We start from the raw sequence: 17085 nt of genomic DNA, 5'->3' as shown, positions 1-17085 counted from the left end.
TTTTTGGTACCACAATTGAAAAATCTCTGGCATCAAGTCTGCTTCCCTTCCCCAGTCATGTAGGCCCAAGTTGGATCTTCCCCTCATCAACTTTCCAGAAATATAGTACAGCTCTACTGTGGGTTAGGTGTAACTACAAAGACCTGACTGATGCTTGCCCCCAGAAAGCTGGCAGTTAGTGGAGGAGAGAGACAATGTCTGTGCAGATATAATGTCTGGGCAGAGAGAGAACTGCTATGCAAATAAAGAGCAGATTCTGGGAAGCAGGGAGAGGCTCAAACATGGGGGTGTCTCTTCACCATCCTGCTAAGTGTCAGTTTGGTGCTACTTAGGGTGGAAAGTCAGAAAAGATAAAGAGAGAATATATGCAGAAACAAGAATTCATAGGAATCAACACCCTTTCGTAATAAAAACATTCAACAAAATAAGGAATAGGAGGAAGCAACCTCAGCATAATAAAAGTCATTAGTGAAAAACCCGTGGCAAATGTTATATTCAAGACTGAAAACTTTTCCTTTTATGATCAGAAACAAGACAAGGATGCCCATTTTTGCTTCTTCTGTGCAATATAGTATTTGGAAATTCTAGCAAGTGCAATTTAAAAAGAGAAATGAAAGCCACACAAACTGGAAAAGAAAAAGTAAAGTTAATTTGTTTGCATGTGATATGTTCTTACATGTAGAAAACCCTAGCATTTCCACCAAAAAAAAAAAAAAAAAAACAACCTGTTAAAACTGATACAAGTACATGAATTAGCCAAGTAGCAAAATACAAAGTCAACATAAAAAATCAGTTACATTTCTATACACTGATAATAAATAATCTGAAAAGGAAATTACAAAAGCACTTGCATTTCAAGTAGTATCAAAAAGAATAAGAATTTACAAAAGAAGTGAAAGACAACATAAACTGCAAAACATCACTGAAAGCAGTAAAGCACAAATACATTGAACATATTCCATATTCTTTAATAGGAAAATGTAAGATGTCAATATTACCCCAAACAGTCAACAAATTTAATACAACCCAAATCAAAATCCTAATGATGTTTCTCATAGAAATAGAAAACAACATTCTAAAATTAATTTGAAATTTAAGATTCCCCAAATAGCCAAAGCAATCTTTAAAGAGAGGGAAACAGGGTTGGAGGACTTATACTTCCTGGTTTTCAAAACTTAGTGCAAAGCTATGGCAACCAAAATAATATGATAATTAGACATCTAGACTAATGGAATAGAAGGGAATAGAAATTCCAGAAATAAACCCTAGCATATATAGTCAAATGATATTTGACAAGGATGCTGAGACCATTTAGTTCAGTAAGGGCAGTCTTTTCAACTAACAGTGCATGGAAAACCGGATGTCCACATGAAGGAGAATGAAGCTAGACTCCTGTGTAACGCCATGTATGAAAATGAACTCAAGATGAATCAGAGATGTAAATGTAAAGCTTAAAACCACCATACTCGTAGAAGAAAACATAGTACAGAAGCTTCTCAGTATTGAGCATGAAATGAGTCTTGAATGAGACACCAAAAAAGACACAGGCCAAAAAAGAAAAATAGGTAAATTGAACCTCATAAAAAGTTTTTAAATTGTGTGCCTCCAAAGACACTATCAACACAGTGAAAAGGCAACTCACATAGTGGAAGAAAGTATTTTCAAATTACATTTCAGATAAAGAATTAATATGCAGAAAATATCAAGAACTGCTAAGGTTCAACAGCAAACAACCCAGTTAAAGAATGGGAAAAAGACTTGAATAGACATTTCTCCAATGAAAATATACAAATTGCAATTAGGTACATTAAAATATACTGAGCATCACTAATCATTAGGAAAATGCAAATTAAAACTACAAAGAGGTACCAGTTCACATCCACGAGGATCCCTGTTATCAAAAAATAATATCAATAAATACTAACAGAAAATTGTGTGTTGTAAAGGATGTAGAGAAATTGAATCCCTTATGCCCTGTTAGTGAGATTGTAAAATGGAATAGCTACTGTAGAAAGCAGTGTGAAGCTTCCTCAAAAATTAAATATGGAGTTACCTTATGATCTATTCCTGTTCAGGGTGTAAAACCGAAAAAATTGAAAGCAGAGTCTCAGAGCATTCATGTACTTATTTTCATGGCAGCATTATTCACTACAACTAATTCATGGAAGCAACCCAAGTATCCCTCAACAGATGAATGAATAGGCAAAACGTGAGTTTACACATACAATGGAATATTTTTCAGCCTTTTGAAGGAAGGAAATTTGTCAGTGTCACAATCTGAATCAACCTTGGAGACATTATGCTGAGTGAAATAATCACGAAAAGGCAAACACTATCTAATTCCACTTGCATGAGTAGTAGAAGTCAGAGGTAGAAAGTAGAAATCAACCCAGGGAGTAAAGGAGGAGTAATGGGGAATTATTTTTTAATAGATATAGTTTCAGTTTTAAAACATGTAAAGATTTATAGAGATTGATGGTGATGATGATTGCAAAACATTATGACTATATTAATAACTTTCCATTGTTCACTTAAAAATGATTAAGAGGGGCAATTTTTGTCCTAAAGGTTAAGATAGATACTCACGTCCCACATCAGAGTACCTGGGTTCAGTTCCTGGCTCTGGCTTCTGATTCCAGTTTCCTGCTAATGCAGACACTGGGAAGCAGCAATGATGGCTCAAATAATTGGGTCCCTGACACCCATGTGGGAGATGTAGATTGAGCTCCCAACTTCAGCCTAACTCAGTCCTAGCCATTGTGGGTTTTAGGGGGAAGGAACCAGCAGATGGGAACATTATCTCTCTCTCTCTCTCTCTCAAATATTTTTTTTTTTATTTTAATGATTAAGATTGGAAATTTGGGGCTGGCATTGTGGTACAGCAGGTTGCTGCACCACATACGGGCGCTGGTTTTAAGTCCTGACTGCTCCACTTCCGATCCAGCTCCCTGCTGACATGCTGGAAAAGCAGTGGAAGATGACTCAAGTGCTTGGGCCCCTTCCACCCACATGGAGACCTAGATGGAGTTCCAGCTCTTGGCTTTATCCTGGCACACTCCTGGCCATTGTGGCCATCTGTGGAGTGAACTAGTGAATGGAAGATACACACACACACACACACAATTCTCTGAATTTCAAATAAATAAATCTTTTTTCTAAATGGAAACTTTATGGTATGTGTATTTTACCACAATTTTAAAATTGAAATAAAAAGAAAAGGATACATGAGAGAAATTGCTTTCCTAATTGTCTCTTGAGCTTGCTTCATTGATACCCAGAGGACTACTTCAGAGCTGTTTCAGTAGCATTAGAAGCCATTAGGAACCCTGTTTGCCGATGTCTGATTCATCCACTAGCATTCTGGTCTCTATGTTACAGTAAGACAGATCAGGAATCCAAGGCATTTTGGTGATTTGAGTCCTTGTTTTTGACATGAAACACCAGGGATTTTCAATAACCTGAAGGTGTATTTTTTAGCCAAGTGTCCTCCCAGCGGCATTCCTCTACACCTCTCCCAGGATCTGATTAGACAGGTCACCCTCCAGGTAGGCTGGGGAAAGAGCATGTCGTAGACTATGCCTGCTGCTGTATTAAGAGAATTAATTAACCTTGTCCCTGGTCCTGTTTTCATCAAGGGTAATTCTAGTTTTGGTGTTTTCTTTTTCCTTTTACTATTTTTAAAGATAATTCCCCTCTCCACCCCACTCCTGAACAACTGCCCACCAATTCTAAGAGCTGGAGATTGAGTGTCATAACCAGCCATGAGTCAGTGACAGTCTTTTACTGTTGTTGTAAATAGAAACATGAACTCTGTTCCTGCGTGCACTTCATAGGCTGTCTCCCAAGCACGTTCCTCCACTGCCGAGGAATGCACAAAGCTTCTGAGTCAGCAGTCAGCTGCCATGAGACAAAACATGCAGGGCATTGCCAAGTGACAGAAATGGCATGGGTGCCCTGGAAACCTGGCATCACCTCCTCTTCCTCTTCCTTCCCAGCACTTCTTACTTCCCTTACCCCTTACTTCTATGCCGTGGCGTTTCCATTGCCAGGATTTCTGGCACCCTGTGGCCAGGCTTCCTAATCTCTAGGTTCCTGTGATTACGAATGTTGATTTTCCCAAGATACTGGATGAACAGAACAGAACAGAGGGGTATTCCAGAAGAGGCCAGAAGGAAAATGATATAGTTTTGACCTTCAGGAACGAGGGAAATGGAGGTGATAACAGGAATGGCCATTTGACTGCCATTCTTTCTGATTGTACTGTGTGATTCAGTGTGCTGGGTAAGTCCCCTTGCAAAGTGACACAGTCCCAGTCCAGCAGAGCCACAGAATAATGCTGTTACAGTCTGTCTTCCTGCTGCAAGCATTTGGCTTGCAAAGAAGGAAAAGTGAGGCTACCCAGGGGAATTCATCTTGTGTAGCCTTACCGTGGGTGCCTGTCGCATTGTTCCAGGAACCAACTGGCCTGTATTCATCTGTTGTCATTAGTTCTCTGCAGGTCAAAACCCTGTAGTCTGGGTACTTAGGACTTGCTGGCTCTCTGCAGCTCTCCAGGAACTGTGGTTGATACCTGTTAATTGGAAAGTGTTTTGCACAAGCAAAAGATCAGGACAGTTATTAATGAAGGTGGGAGTGTTTATTTCACACAGAGAGGGCTACAACCAACCAAGGGACAGGGTTCTTAGGAAATTAATTCCCGAGACTAATTTTTAGGGAGAGAGGTAAGCACAAGGCAGGCATTATGACAGGGAAAAGGCTTTATTTTTTTTTTTTAATTTTTAAAAGATTTATTTATTTTTTTTAACTTGAAAGGCAGAGTTACAGAGACAGGAAGGACAGGGACAGGGAGAGAGAGAGAGAGAATGAGAGGAAGAAAAGAGAGAGAGATTTCATTCTCTGGTTCACTCCCCAAATGGCCGCAATGGCTGGGGCTGGGCCAATTTGAAGCCAGGAGCCCAGAGCTTCTTCTAGGTCTCCCATGTGGGTACAGGGGTCCAAGAACTTGGGCCTTTTTCCTCTGCTTTCCCAGGTGCATTACGAGGGAGCTAGATTGGAAGTGGAGCAGCCAGGTCTCAAACCAGTGCCCATATGGGATTCCAGCATTTCAGGCAGAAGCTTAACCTACTTGCTGTACCTCAACGTTGACCCAAGGAAAAGGCTTTGAAAATAAGTGTTTTGGGATTTTTCATGTGTTGGCTTAGCAAGAACATCATGATTCAGAGTGCTCTGAATCCTGGCAAGGGGTAAAAAGTGGCTCTGTGTCACATCCTTGATGTGATATATAGAGAGATCAGATCAGGTATATTCTAAGCTTGTAAAACATTGGGACACTGGTGGAGTTAAAGTTGGCCATGAACACCAGTAGGTGATGCAGGGTCAGGAGTTCACAATGCTGTCTGCTTGCCAAATTGCAAATAAAGTTGCAGGAAGAAAGCAAGCAAGAGGCAAAGAGGACCACTCATGTAGCAAGTGCTCTGGATCTTAGTTTCTAGCCATTGGTTGTTACCTGTCACCTTTCTTCTGCCTTTGGATAAGCACATTTAGATTTTTTGGAACATCAAGCTACTAACTTTGCTACTACCTAGAATAAACTTTTATGGGAAACTGAAGGCTATATCTAGTTAATTTTTATTTCTGGACTCTGGGCCACATGGGTTTTGAAATAAGCCATGTTTATTAGCAGTATATTTTGTAATATTCAGGGCTAGGAGGGTTTGTTGAGTAAGTGACATTTTTGAGATAGGAACCCAAATCTGCATTTCAGGTAGAGAATTATCATCTTTAACTTGTCCTCAATGGCACATGAAGAGTACTATGTCTGTGGCCATAGAAAACATACAGGTAAATGGCAGTCCCTTGTATCCATTCATTACTTTCTGTAGGGAAAGTTAAGACAATATCCAGAAACTAACGCTGTGGCACAGCTGGTTAAGCCACAGCCTGCAGCACTGGCATCCCATATGGACACTGGGTCAAGTCTCAGATGCTCCACTTCCAATCCAGCTCCCTGCTAATGCATCTGGCAAAGCAGCAGAGGATGGTCCAAGTCCTTGGGGGTCCCTGCACCCAAGTGGGAGACCTGGAAGAATCTCCAGGTTCCTGGCTTTGGTCTTGCCCAGCCCTGGTCATTGGTGCCATTTTGAGGGTGAACCAGCAGATGGAAGTTCTCTGTTTCTCTCTCTATCTGCCCTTCTCTTGCTCTGTAACTCTGCTTTCAAATAATTACATAAATCTTAAAAAAAAAAAAAATCTCCTGTTGACTTGGAATAACCTTGCTGTATTAAGATGTGGAGAGAGGCAGAATGTTGTTTCTGTTCCTCAGAGGGGGATTTTGTTGCCCAGTGACTTACCTATATAAGGGCTTCATGACAGAACCCTGGGCCTCTTCTGTCTCATTCTGAACTTGGTGCCTGTCTTCTGAGAACTGATTCCATCAGTGCCTACAGCTTGGTGGCTCTCATTAAATACTGGTCAGCTTTTTGCTTATGTAGCCCTCTTGAACATAGCCAGCAATAACTCCCTATCTCCAACTCCCCCCACCTCTGAGAATAAAGAATAAATCCTCTTAAAGTTCTAGTTGAGTCATGCTTTTCACACCAGTGGTACATGGGTGATTAGGGACAATTTTGACCAGAACATCGGGAATGAGGACTGTGACTGTGTAGTACACTACACTCCCAAGAAATTCAGTATGGGAAGAGAGCTTTGAGATCATCAATCTAACCTCCTCATCTTACTCAAGAAAAGGAAAGCCTCACAGGGCAAAGTGACTTATCCAGGGTCTTGCAACCACTGGCATGTACAGTCTCAGAACCAGGGTCGTGCATGTTGCACTGCCCTATCCTACTTCTCCCATCTTCCTGAGGCTTTGTTTTAGTCTTTGATCCTTTGCCTCCAACCTCCCAATAATAGTTGTAAGTCAATAAAATGATGATGAATAAAATGTGTCACAAAAGTAGTAAAATAGGTGCCAGGGAGTTAGTGGATAATGGAATACCTAACACGCCATCGCCAATCTTTGGGCCGCTAGCCTGCAGCATCCAGGAGGGCAGTTGTGTGGATGTTTATGAAAAGTGGAAGGTGGGCCGGCACCACAGCTCAATAGGCTAATCCTCCGCCTTGCGGCACCGGCACACCGGGTTCTAGTCCCGATCGGGGTGCCGGATTCTGTCCCAGTTGCCCCTCTTCCAGTCCAGCTCTCTGATGTAGCCCGGGAAGGCAGTGGAGGATGGCCCAAGTGCTTGGGCCCTGCACCCACATGGGAGACCAGGAGAAGCACCTGGCTCCTGGCTTCCGATCAGCACGGTGTGCTGGCCACAGAGGCCATTGGAGGGTGAACCAACAGCAAAAAAGGAAGACCTTTCTCTCTGTCTCTCTCTCTCACTGTCCACTCTGCCTGTCAAAAAAAAAAAAAAAAGTGGAAGGTGAAGACATCATCCTTATTACTGCAAGATATGATTGTGGGTAAAGTGGCGTGGCTAATCAGTCGCCCCACCCTTCCATGTACTACACTCAGTGACATGGCTTTTTGAGTCCTTTAGATCCTTGCTGACTTTTACATTTCTGAACCCTCTGTATCCTTAGCCTGCCCTTCAGTTCTTTTCAAGCCGCCCTCTGTTGTTGCTCAGAACCTTTTTAGAGGGCTCATTGTCCTCTGCCAGCCTCTTAGAGGTTTATGCTTCCCAGATCTCAGCCACAGCCTATGGCTTTTCTCTCCCCATGGCTCTCCTTGTATTATTTTACCAGCTTTCATAGGTTCAGCTTCCACCCATATGCTAATAACTCTCAGATCAGAGTCTGTGTCCCTTGCCCCTCCTCCTGAACTTCAGATTCATACTACCTTGGTGCAGACCTCAAGCTAGGACCCAAAGAGCTCATATGTAACAGGCAGAAAGGAGAACTTGTGATCCTACCCTCACAGAAGAGTGCCCTAGTCTTAATCTGTTAACCTCTGTCACCATTTACTCAATGGCCTAAGCTGGATGCCTGGGCATTATTCTTGACTCCTTAATCTGTGAGTCACTCGTAGGACTGCCTGTTTTACTTCCTTTCCCATATCATCCACTTCTTCCCTGCCTGACTGACACTTTTACTGGAACACTCAACTGTCATCTGCTGAAGATTCATCTTCTGTAAGGACTTCACCTCCCTGTGATTTAGGTTCTTTTCTTGTGTATTCCCCAAATCTCTTATTCCCCTCTCCCCAGTGGTACTTAGTTGACTACATTGTAGCATTTTGTTTATGGTCTTATCAACTAGATTGTGAGACCCTTCAAAACAAAGAACTGTCTTGCTCATCTTTCCATCTGCAGTCTTGGATTGAGCCTGGAGTCCTGAAGTACACATTTGTTGAACCAGTGAATGTTAATTCCTGGAAACTCTACTTTGGGAAAGAATATGTCTTTGGAAACATATGTGTAGGCACAGAAATGCTAACCATGTCTTTTTCTGTCTTTTTGTTAGATTAATGTGACAGAGTTGGGTGGACCAGTAGCCATCACCCTGCCCCCTTTGTGGGGAGGTGCTGAGAGTGGATAAGCATGGAAGAAAGGAAGCATGAGACAATGAACCAAGCTCATGTTCTCTTTGACCGGTTTGTCCAAGCCACCACCTGCAAGGGAACTCTCAAGGCCTTCCAAGAGCTCTGTGACCACCTGGAACTGAAGCCCAAGGACTATCGCTCCTTCTATCATAGGCTCAAGTCCAAGCTTAACTACTGGAAAGCCAAAGCCCTCTGGGCAAAGCTGGACAAACGGGGCAGTCACAAGGACTACAAAAAGGGAAAGGCGTGTACTAACACCAAGGTAAGTGTTTGGCTGCTCTGTGGCCCAGGGGTCACTGATACGAAACTTCAACCAGATCCTAAAGAGAGGGTTAAGTAGAGGCTACTGAGTGAGAGCCAGATCAAGTCTACCTACAGTCTAATGTAGGACGATAAGCTTATGCCTTGTCAAAACTTTGTGGATTCATTACCTGTGTTCATTTGTTCTATGATCCAGATTCTAGTTTAAGCAATTTCATATTTTTACATACTAAAATTCAAAGCTTCAACTATTTAAAAAAAAACAACCCTGAAGTCAGGCAGATAGAATGTTTTATTTTGCTAACTTCCATTGAACCTCACATTGTTAAGATACAGGTGTCACTTAACTGGAAGTAGCCAGGCCCGTTTAGCATCCTGTGAACATGGCTTTGTGGTTCGTGGCATGTCAGATTTACGGTCATCATTCCATTCTCAATAACTGATTAGGTGTGGTATTTGCCAACTTGAAGATTTTCCCCAAGCTTTAGACCTGTTCCCATCTCTATTCCAAAAGTCTATTTTGATTCATATAATAGGCACTTTTAAAAAAAGACTTATTTATTTATTTGAAAGTCAGAGTTACAGAGAAGGAGAGGCAGAGAGAAAGAGAGAGAGTGAAATCTTCCATCCTCTGGTTCACTCCCCAAATGGCTATAATGGCCAGAGCTGGGCCAATCCAAAGCCAGGAGCCAGGAGCTTCTTCCAGGTCTCTCCCACATGCATGCAGGGGCCTAAGCACTTGAGCTATTTTCCGCTGCTTTCCCAGGCACGTTAACAGAGAGCTGGATCAGAAGTAGAGGGAGCTGGGACTTGAACTGTGACCCTTGTGGTATGCCAGCGCTGCAGGCGGTGGCTTTACCTGCTATGCCACAGTGCCAGCCCCAAGCAAGGGCTTTATTTATTTATTTTTTTTTTAAGAAAGCTTTTATTTAATATAAATTTCATAAGTACAGCTTTTGGATTATAGCGGTTCTTCCCTCTATACCCGTCCTCCCACCCCAGCTCCCATCCCACCTTCTACTCCCTCTCCCATCCCATTCTTTATTAAGATTCAATTATAGTTATCTGTATATGCAGAAGATTTCAATAGTTTGTACCCATACAGATACACAAAGTGTAAAGTACTGTTTGAAGGCTAGTTTTACCATTAATTCTCATAGTGCAACTCATTAAGGACAGAGGTCCTACATTGGGAGCAAGTGCACAGTGACTCCTGTTGTTGATTTAACAATTGACACTCTTATTTATGACGTAAGTAATCACCCGAGGCTCTTGTCATGAGCTGCCAAGGCTATGGAAGCCCCTTGAGTCCACAAACTCTGACATTATTTAGACAGGGCCATAATCAAAGTAGAAGTTCTCTCGCAAGGGCTTTTGAATGAAGTACTTCTGCTACTGTCTTCAAAATTTATAGGAATAGGGGCCGGCCCTGGTCATTGCTGTTATTTGGGGAGTGAACTAGCAGATAGAAGAACTCTCTCTCTCACACACACTCTCTCACTCTCTCTCTCTCTCTGCCTTTCAAATAAATACAATAAATCTTTTTCTAAAAATGTATGGAAATAAATTTTCCATGAAGCAGGTAAGCTTGGACAAAATCCTGATGTATAGTCATCTGTGGGGGAGTAGGTGTAAGGAGGTGGAGAAGAAAAGATGCGTTTCCTGCTTCTTTCATTATGAGAACACTTTCTATGAGAAGTTTGGAAAAAGTTAGCAGAGGCATAAATTTGCAAATGACTTTTGTCTTTCCACCATGTTTAATTTGCACTGTGTGGATACCTGAAGACCCACGCCCAGTGGATTTGCATTGAGGTAGATACTCATCAACAAAATTCAGGAAATGTGAAAGCATGACTTTTGTGAATGAATACCAGACTTCTCTTGAGAACAAAAGGAATGCAAAGCCAAAACCCTTGCGTGGTTCCTTCTATACTTATAATTAAGTGTCCAGTCTTCCCATTAGTTCTTCTCTGGAGTGTAGATTTTTAAGATTGATTTCCTGGATTTTCAATCTGGGAATGGTGATTTTTGAACTGTTTACAATACTTAAAACTTTGGCTCTTGAAAGTTGCCAAACGAACAGTAGACCCTTTTCAGCACTGTAAGGTTGCCTAGGCTATGTAGGTAATATCTGTCTCCTTAGAAACTTTCCCCTAAACCTTCTTCTGTTGATGAAAGATTAGATGTGATTTTTATGTCATTTGTTGAAAAGGTGACCCACTTACATGTATTGCAGGTCTTACAGGCTCTCCAAAGTGATCATGTATTCCATTTATGTCTACCATTGACAAGATGGACTTCTGTGTCCATGGCAGTCACTGTCTCTTCATTCAGTCCACTCTGGATATTCTGTTGTGACCCAAATATGTTTGAAAGTTTCTTGGTAGAGGGAAAGTAGCCCCATTGGAGGTTTTAGGGAATGATGATTATGAGATCATGAAACTTCTCTAGAAATGTTTCTCAGAAAATGCTGCCATTGCCCTGAACAAGCAGCTGTGTTTTTTAGTGTCTCATCATTGGAGCTGGCCCCTGTGGTCTACGGACAGCCATTGACTTATCTTTATTGGGAGCCAAGGTGGTCGTTATTGAGAAACGGGATGCGTTCTCCCGCAACAATGTCTTGCATCTCTGGCCATTCACCATACATGATCTGCGAGGTCTGGGTGCCAAGAAGTTTTATGGCAAATTCTGTGCTGGAGCCATCGACCATATCAGTAAGTAAAGCTAGTTCTCTTGTAGGATTTCATCCGTACCCTCATCTGCTTGTCAAGTCGAAGGACAAGTAGATGATCTGTGGAATTCATAATCGACAGCCCAGTTGGCTCTTATCATTTTAGGATCTATCTTGTAGCAAGCAGACTCTGCTTGTAGTCAGAATAGCTGTTATGTGGTGGGTTTGTAATCTAGGATTGTTATCTGCAAGTACATCTCCTAGAAGTAAAGAATTTGACCTAAACATTTCTAAATTAGATCTTGGACTCTTACTGAGCACTGGCAGTGTGTGGGGCAGGTGCTGGAGCCATGCTATGGGAAGCATGACTAATGGGCTTCAACTCCTTGGTGATGTTTAGTCCAGTGGAAGTAGGACCCAGGTATATGGCTCTCTGTAATGTGATCTGATACACTCTCCTAATAAAGAACAAGTACTCTGGAGATGCAGGGCTGGGTAAACCACACTTAAAGAAGAAGCAGAATCCTAGGTGGTCACAAATGGCAAGTCGATAGTGGGGTTCCTTTGGTCAGGTGACTCTCATGAAGTCCACAGCCAAATAACTCTTGGCATACTCTTGACATCTCCAAGCTCATCTTGGGCCTGTGCTTTTCTGAACCTCACAGGATGAATACAAGTTATAGTTAGTAATGTTTTTGTGACTGTAAGAGACCTATCTATCTGAAAAGCAGTTCAGAATAAACAGTGACTGTGTTTTGAAATTGAAGTCTTTTTGTATTATCATTAATGATTCCAGGGAAGCTTTATCATGGAACCTTTGTTCTGAGCTCCTCCAGATGTATCCTGTAAATACATTCAATCACTGAACATTTCACTGAAGCGGTTGTGCCAGTTTATCAAACGTTGGCCGACAGCTGCCACATTCCACTGGAGGAGAAAGCACTCTACTCGTTTGTTGGGCTGTAATTTGCAAAGCATCTTGGAACCCACAGTTGTCTGCAAAAATAAAATGTGTGCTAGCACAGGATTTAATGCGTCTTGGGAGTGTGACTCAGAAGGGTGGTGGTTGTGGTAAACTGGGGAAAATAACCAAGATCACCCAGAGGAGGATTAACATGTGCTTCTAGCAGATTAGTCACAGACTGCAGGTATGTTTGGTCTCAAGAGAGGATCAAGGGTCATGAATTCAGTGGATTTTTATGCCTTATGTATGGCAGAATTTATCTTGGGATTGAGAGTCTTAGATGAGGGACTAGATTTTTGTCTCTGTATACTTGCTGTGGAAGCCCTGTTTGGCACTAGTCAGTACTCAGTGAATAAATCTCATTGTGATAATGAGCAAGATTTTCAGTCATTTTGGACCTTAGTCTCCACAACTGTAGACTAAGGATGAGAGAGGGAGTTGTGAGAGTGTACAGTTGGACTGTGATTTTCCTTCCTCATCTCATACAAATGTGTAGAGATCAATGAGGTGGAATGGGATGAAAGAGAGATGCTGTATGCATCTCAAAAGTAGTGCAGGAGCCAGTGCCATGGCTCAATAGGCTAATCCTCCACCTTGCGGCGCTGGCACACCAGGTTCTAGTCCCGGTCGGGGCACCGGATTCTGTCCTGGTTGCCCCTCTTCCAGTCCAGCTCTCTGCTGTGGCCCAGGAGTGCAGTGGAGGATGGCCCAAGTGCTTGGGCCCTGCCCCCATGGAAAACCAGGATAAGTACCTGGCTCCTGCTTTCAGATCAGCGCGGTGCACCAGCCGCAGTGCGCTGGCCGCGGCGGCCATTGTGGGGTGAACCAACGGCAAAAGGAAGACCTTTCTCTCTGTCTCTCTCTCTCACTGTCCACTCTGCCTGTCCAAAAAAAAAAAAAAAAAAAAGTAGTGCAGAAACTCTGCATCAAACTGTGGGTGCACATCGTCCATCTCCCTTGGTGAGTACCATATCCTATCTGGATTGTAGATGCTGCTAGTAATGGTAGCTCTGACTGCATCAGGGGAAGATGGGATCAGGCATGTTCGGGGTTGTATGACCGTAGACCAGGGAAGTGGGAAGGAAAGTCTTCTGTTGGCCATGATCCTGCATTGCCTCAGAGCTTTTAATTGTTTAGAACAACTAACCTAAGAGGTGCAGTTGCCTTGTGTATCTTTCTAGAAGAGTTCTTCCAGTAAAATATATTTACTCTTAGAAAAAGAAAGAAAGAAGTTAGGGAGCATGGCTTGGAAAATATCTCCTGCTGCAAAAGGCATTGGAAGTCTGAATAAACTATGCGTAAGTGTATGGGTGGACCATGAGCAGGAAACTGCTGCTGGTGACTCTTTTCCCAGTATAGTTTCCCCAACATAATCTTTGTATTCACCTAGGTATCCGTCAGCTCCAACTAATACTCTTGAAAGTAGCCTTGATCCTAGGCATTGAAATACATGTCAATGTGGAATTCCAAGGACTTGTACAACCTCCCGAGGATCAAGAGAATGAACGTAAGTTGTATTGGACAAATGAAGGCATAAAAGGGCATTGGATTGGTGAGAAAGGATGAGCTCAAGGAGAAAACTAGAGGAATCTATAAATCATTTTCTGTAAGTTAAAGGGCTTCTCCATTTGTACAGCCTGTGTCTTCATGGACTTTTGGCTTCATGAGGAGGCCTTTGATGTAGTAATAGCATTGCCAGCACTTATACTATAGAAAATTCTGTGATTGGGATGTTGCTTTGTGAGCCCTCTTCAAAGCTTCTTACTTTCTGTGGTTTGAACCCCATGTTCCACATGTTGTTTTGGGCTCAGGGTTCTGTGTAGTCTGTATGCCTGGGTATGGATGTGTCAGTATGATGAAGACCTTGCCTTTGGTCCACAGGGATAGGTTGGAGGGCACTGGTACACCCCAAAACTCATCCTGTATCAGAGTACGAATTTGAAGTGATCATCGGTGGGGATGGCCGCAGGAACACCTTGGAAGGTATTGATCTAGGGTCCTTTGCCTGGTTCATAGCAGAGTGAAAGCCTATTCTTTTCTACCCTGAGGTGAGATTTTTGTCCTCAGAGTCCACATTCCTAAGAATCTGCATGTGTGCTCCATATTCTAATTGATAGGCCCAGCCTTCCTCTTGACACAATGTACTTGGGTCACATCTTACAAGGCATTCATGTCAGTATAGCTCATTCAAGGATGAGCTATACTTTTAGCGGTGACCCTGCAGGATTTAATCTACATCTAAAAGGATTCCATCCTCCCCTCCCCACTAACACACATACACAGGGATTCTGTTTTTGAAAAGTTTGGTCAGGTTTTGGTTATGTTGTTTGGCAGGTAAACACCTTATTTTCAGATAGAGAAGAGCTGGCCTAAAATTTTCTCATTTATTCTGGCTCTATACTTTCCCTGATGTCTTTATCAACACACACCCCCTCAATTAAAGTGATCTTCCTTCTTCTCTAGCCAACTATTGCCACCTCTGGAAATTTCTTTTCCTCCAGGATTTCGTCGGAAAGAGTTTCGTGGCAAACTGGCCATTGCCATTACTGCAAATTTTATTAACCGAAATACAACAGCAGAAGCCAAAGTGGAAGAGATCAGTGGTGTGGCTTTTATATTCAACCAGAAGTTTTTCCAGGAACTGAGAGAAGCTACAGGTCAGTGAAGAGGCTGCCAAAGCAGTACTGGTGACTTTCTCCCTGGGGTCTGAAGGGTGGGTAGCAATTTGGAAAGAGTTGGTAGAAGGCAAAATTAATATTTTGAAACAAATCAATAAAGAGAAACAACACTCAGATCCATCAATCGCTGAGGAAGATCTAGAATCCTGGAGAAGCCCAGTGACATTGCTGTGGAGTCTGCCCTCCCATTCTTTGTTCTTAGCTGTTGCTTCCCATCACTGGACTTCTCCACTATTCTAAATCCTCACAATGACAGGAAGCTCTGGGTTTTGTTCTTTTGTATTGATTTGCTTTAAAGTAATAATTCTGCAACCAACTCTTCACCAACCCCAACTCCTCAGCTAAGTCAGGGTGCTCAGTGTAGCTGGCTGCTGATGGGTAGTTCCTGATTTTATTGAAAACCTGACTTTAGGTATGAAGTATAAGGTCTTTTTCCAAGTGCTAGTTTGGACTGAAAGCAAACCATGTGTTAGATCAGAGTGAGACTGTTCTGTGATAGCTTTTCAATAGATTAACTCAGATAATTTTCTGTAACATAAAAAAAGGTGCCTTCATTTTCTGTTTTCTTGAACATGACTACTATTTCATTTATTTTTAGATTACTCGAATTAAAAATTAAATAGTTCAGTATCTACTTCCAGGCACTATCCTGTTCTTAAGAATCTGGGAGGTTCCTCCATCTTCCTTAATGACCATCAGAGAGGTTTAACATGATAACCGAAACCCTCTTATAAAGCTAGTCTCCCCTCCCCGTCCCTCTCCTCCCCTCTCTCTCCTCTCTTTTCCTCTTCTCTTCTCTTCTCTTCTCTTCTCTTCTCTTCTCTCTTCTCTCTTCTCTCTTCTCTCTTCTCTCTTCTCTCTTCTCTCATTCTCTCTCATTTCTTTCTTGGTCATTTTTGTTTTCCCATATTTATATTTCTTTTTGAATTTTTTCAATTTATCATTATTTATTTTATTTATTTGACAGGCAAAGAGAGATATAAACATCTCCCATCTGTTTGTACACACCCCAAATGCTCGTAATATCCAGGGCTAGGCCAGGACAAAGCCAGGAGCTGAGAACTCAGTCCAGGTCCCTCACGCGGGTAACAGGGACTCAAGTACTTGAACCATTATCTGCAACCTCCCAGGAAGCTGGAATGGAGAGCAGAGCTAAGACTCAAACCTGGCACTCCAATATGGGAGGCAGACATCCTAAATGATGTCTTAACCTCTAGGTCAAATGCCCACCCCTTCCTTTTATCATCCTTCATTGTTTAGGATAACTTAAGATACTGAACGAATCCCCAATTTTCATGAACTACATGTGCAGTAAGTAAGAATCTGGATTTAGGCATCTTTCCTTAGCTGGAGTTTTACAGTTCTTGTCTTTGTAGACCCATGAACAACCGTTCTGGCTGTCCTTGTGCCCTACCCTCAGCAGACCCTTATCTGTGCCTGTTTGGTTGTTTTCTTCTCAGGTATTGATTTGGAGAACATCGTCTACTACAAGGATGACACGCACTATTTCGTAATGACAGCCAAAAAACAGAGTTTACTGGACAAAGGCGTGATCTTGCATGTGAGCAACAGTTTTCTTTCAAACCTCTTTCTTATTGAACTGTTTAATATGATTACCAAGAGAAAGAATTTTATTTTCTGATGGGTTTTTAATGGATGGAATTGAAAATGAGCACTGGAGGTATTACCTGAGAATAGAATCCCTGATATTTTTAGTTTAACTGTAAAAATTTTTTATTATGGAAAATTGCAAGTATATACAAAAGTAGAGAGAATAATAGAGTGATCTCTCTTGTGCCCATCATCTAGCTTTAACAACTATCAACACATAGCCAGTGTTGTTTTTTTTGTTTCTGTTTTTGTTTTTTTTTTTTTTTTTTTAAGATTTATTTATTTATTTGAAAGAGTTACACAGAGAGAGAAGGAGAGACAGAGCAAGAAAGGTCTTCCCTCCACTGGTTCACTCCCC

General features: G+C 42.0%; 1 protein-coding gene across 7 annotated transcripts in view; it reads left to right on the top strand.

Annotated features, from left to right (window-relative positions):
• The window catches only part of MICAL3 (microtubule associated monooxygenase, calponin and LIM domain containing 3), a 215964-nt gene that overhangs the window by 91015 nt on the left and 107864 nt on the right, over nt 1-17085 (top strand). For all 7 annotated transcript variants that reach the window (XM_062194469.1, XM_062194465.1, XM_062194470.1 and 4 more), the window contains exons 2-7: nt 8464-8804; nt 11310-11517; nt 13829-13945; nt 14320-14421; nt 14940-15095; nt 16577-16677. In XM_062194469.1, coding sequence (XP_062050453.1) covers nt 8541-8804; nt 11310-11517; nt 13829-13945; nt 14320-14421; nt 14940-15095; nt 16577-16677 — 948 coding nt within the window. In that variant the 5' untranslated portion in view covers nt 8464-8540. The remainder of the gene's footprint in view (nt 1-8463; nt 8805-11309; nt 11518-13828; nt 13946-14319; nt 14422-14939; nt 15096-16576; nt 16678-17085) is intronic.

This window comes from Lepus europaeus, chromosome 6 (assembly GCF_033115175.1).
Source record: "Lepus europaeus isolate LE1 chromosome 6, mLepTim1.pri, whole genome shotgun sequence".
Classification (NCBI taxonomy): Eukaryota; Metazoa; Chordata; class Mammalia; order Lagomorpha; family Leporidae; genus Lepus; species Lepus europaeus.
Note: the sequence above shows the minus strand (reverse complement) of the source record. Positions and strands in the feature narration are given on the sequence as shown.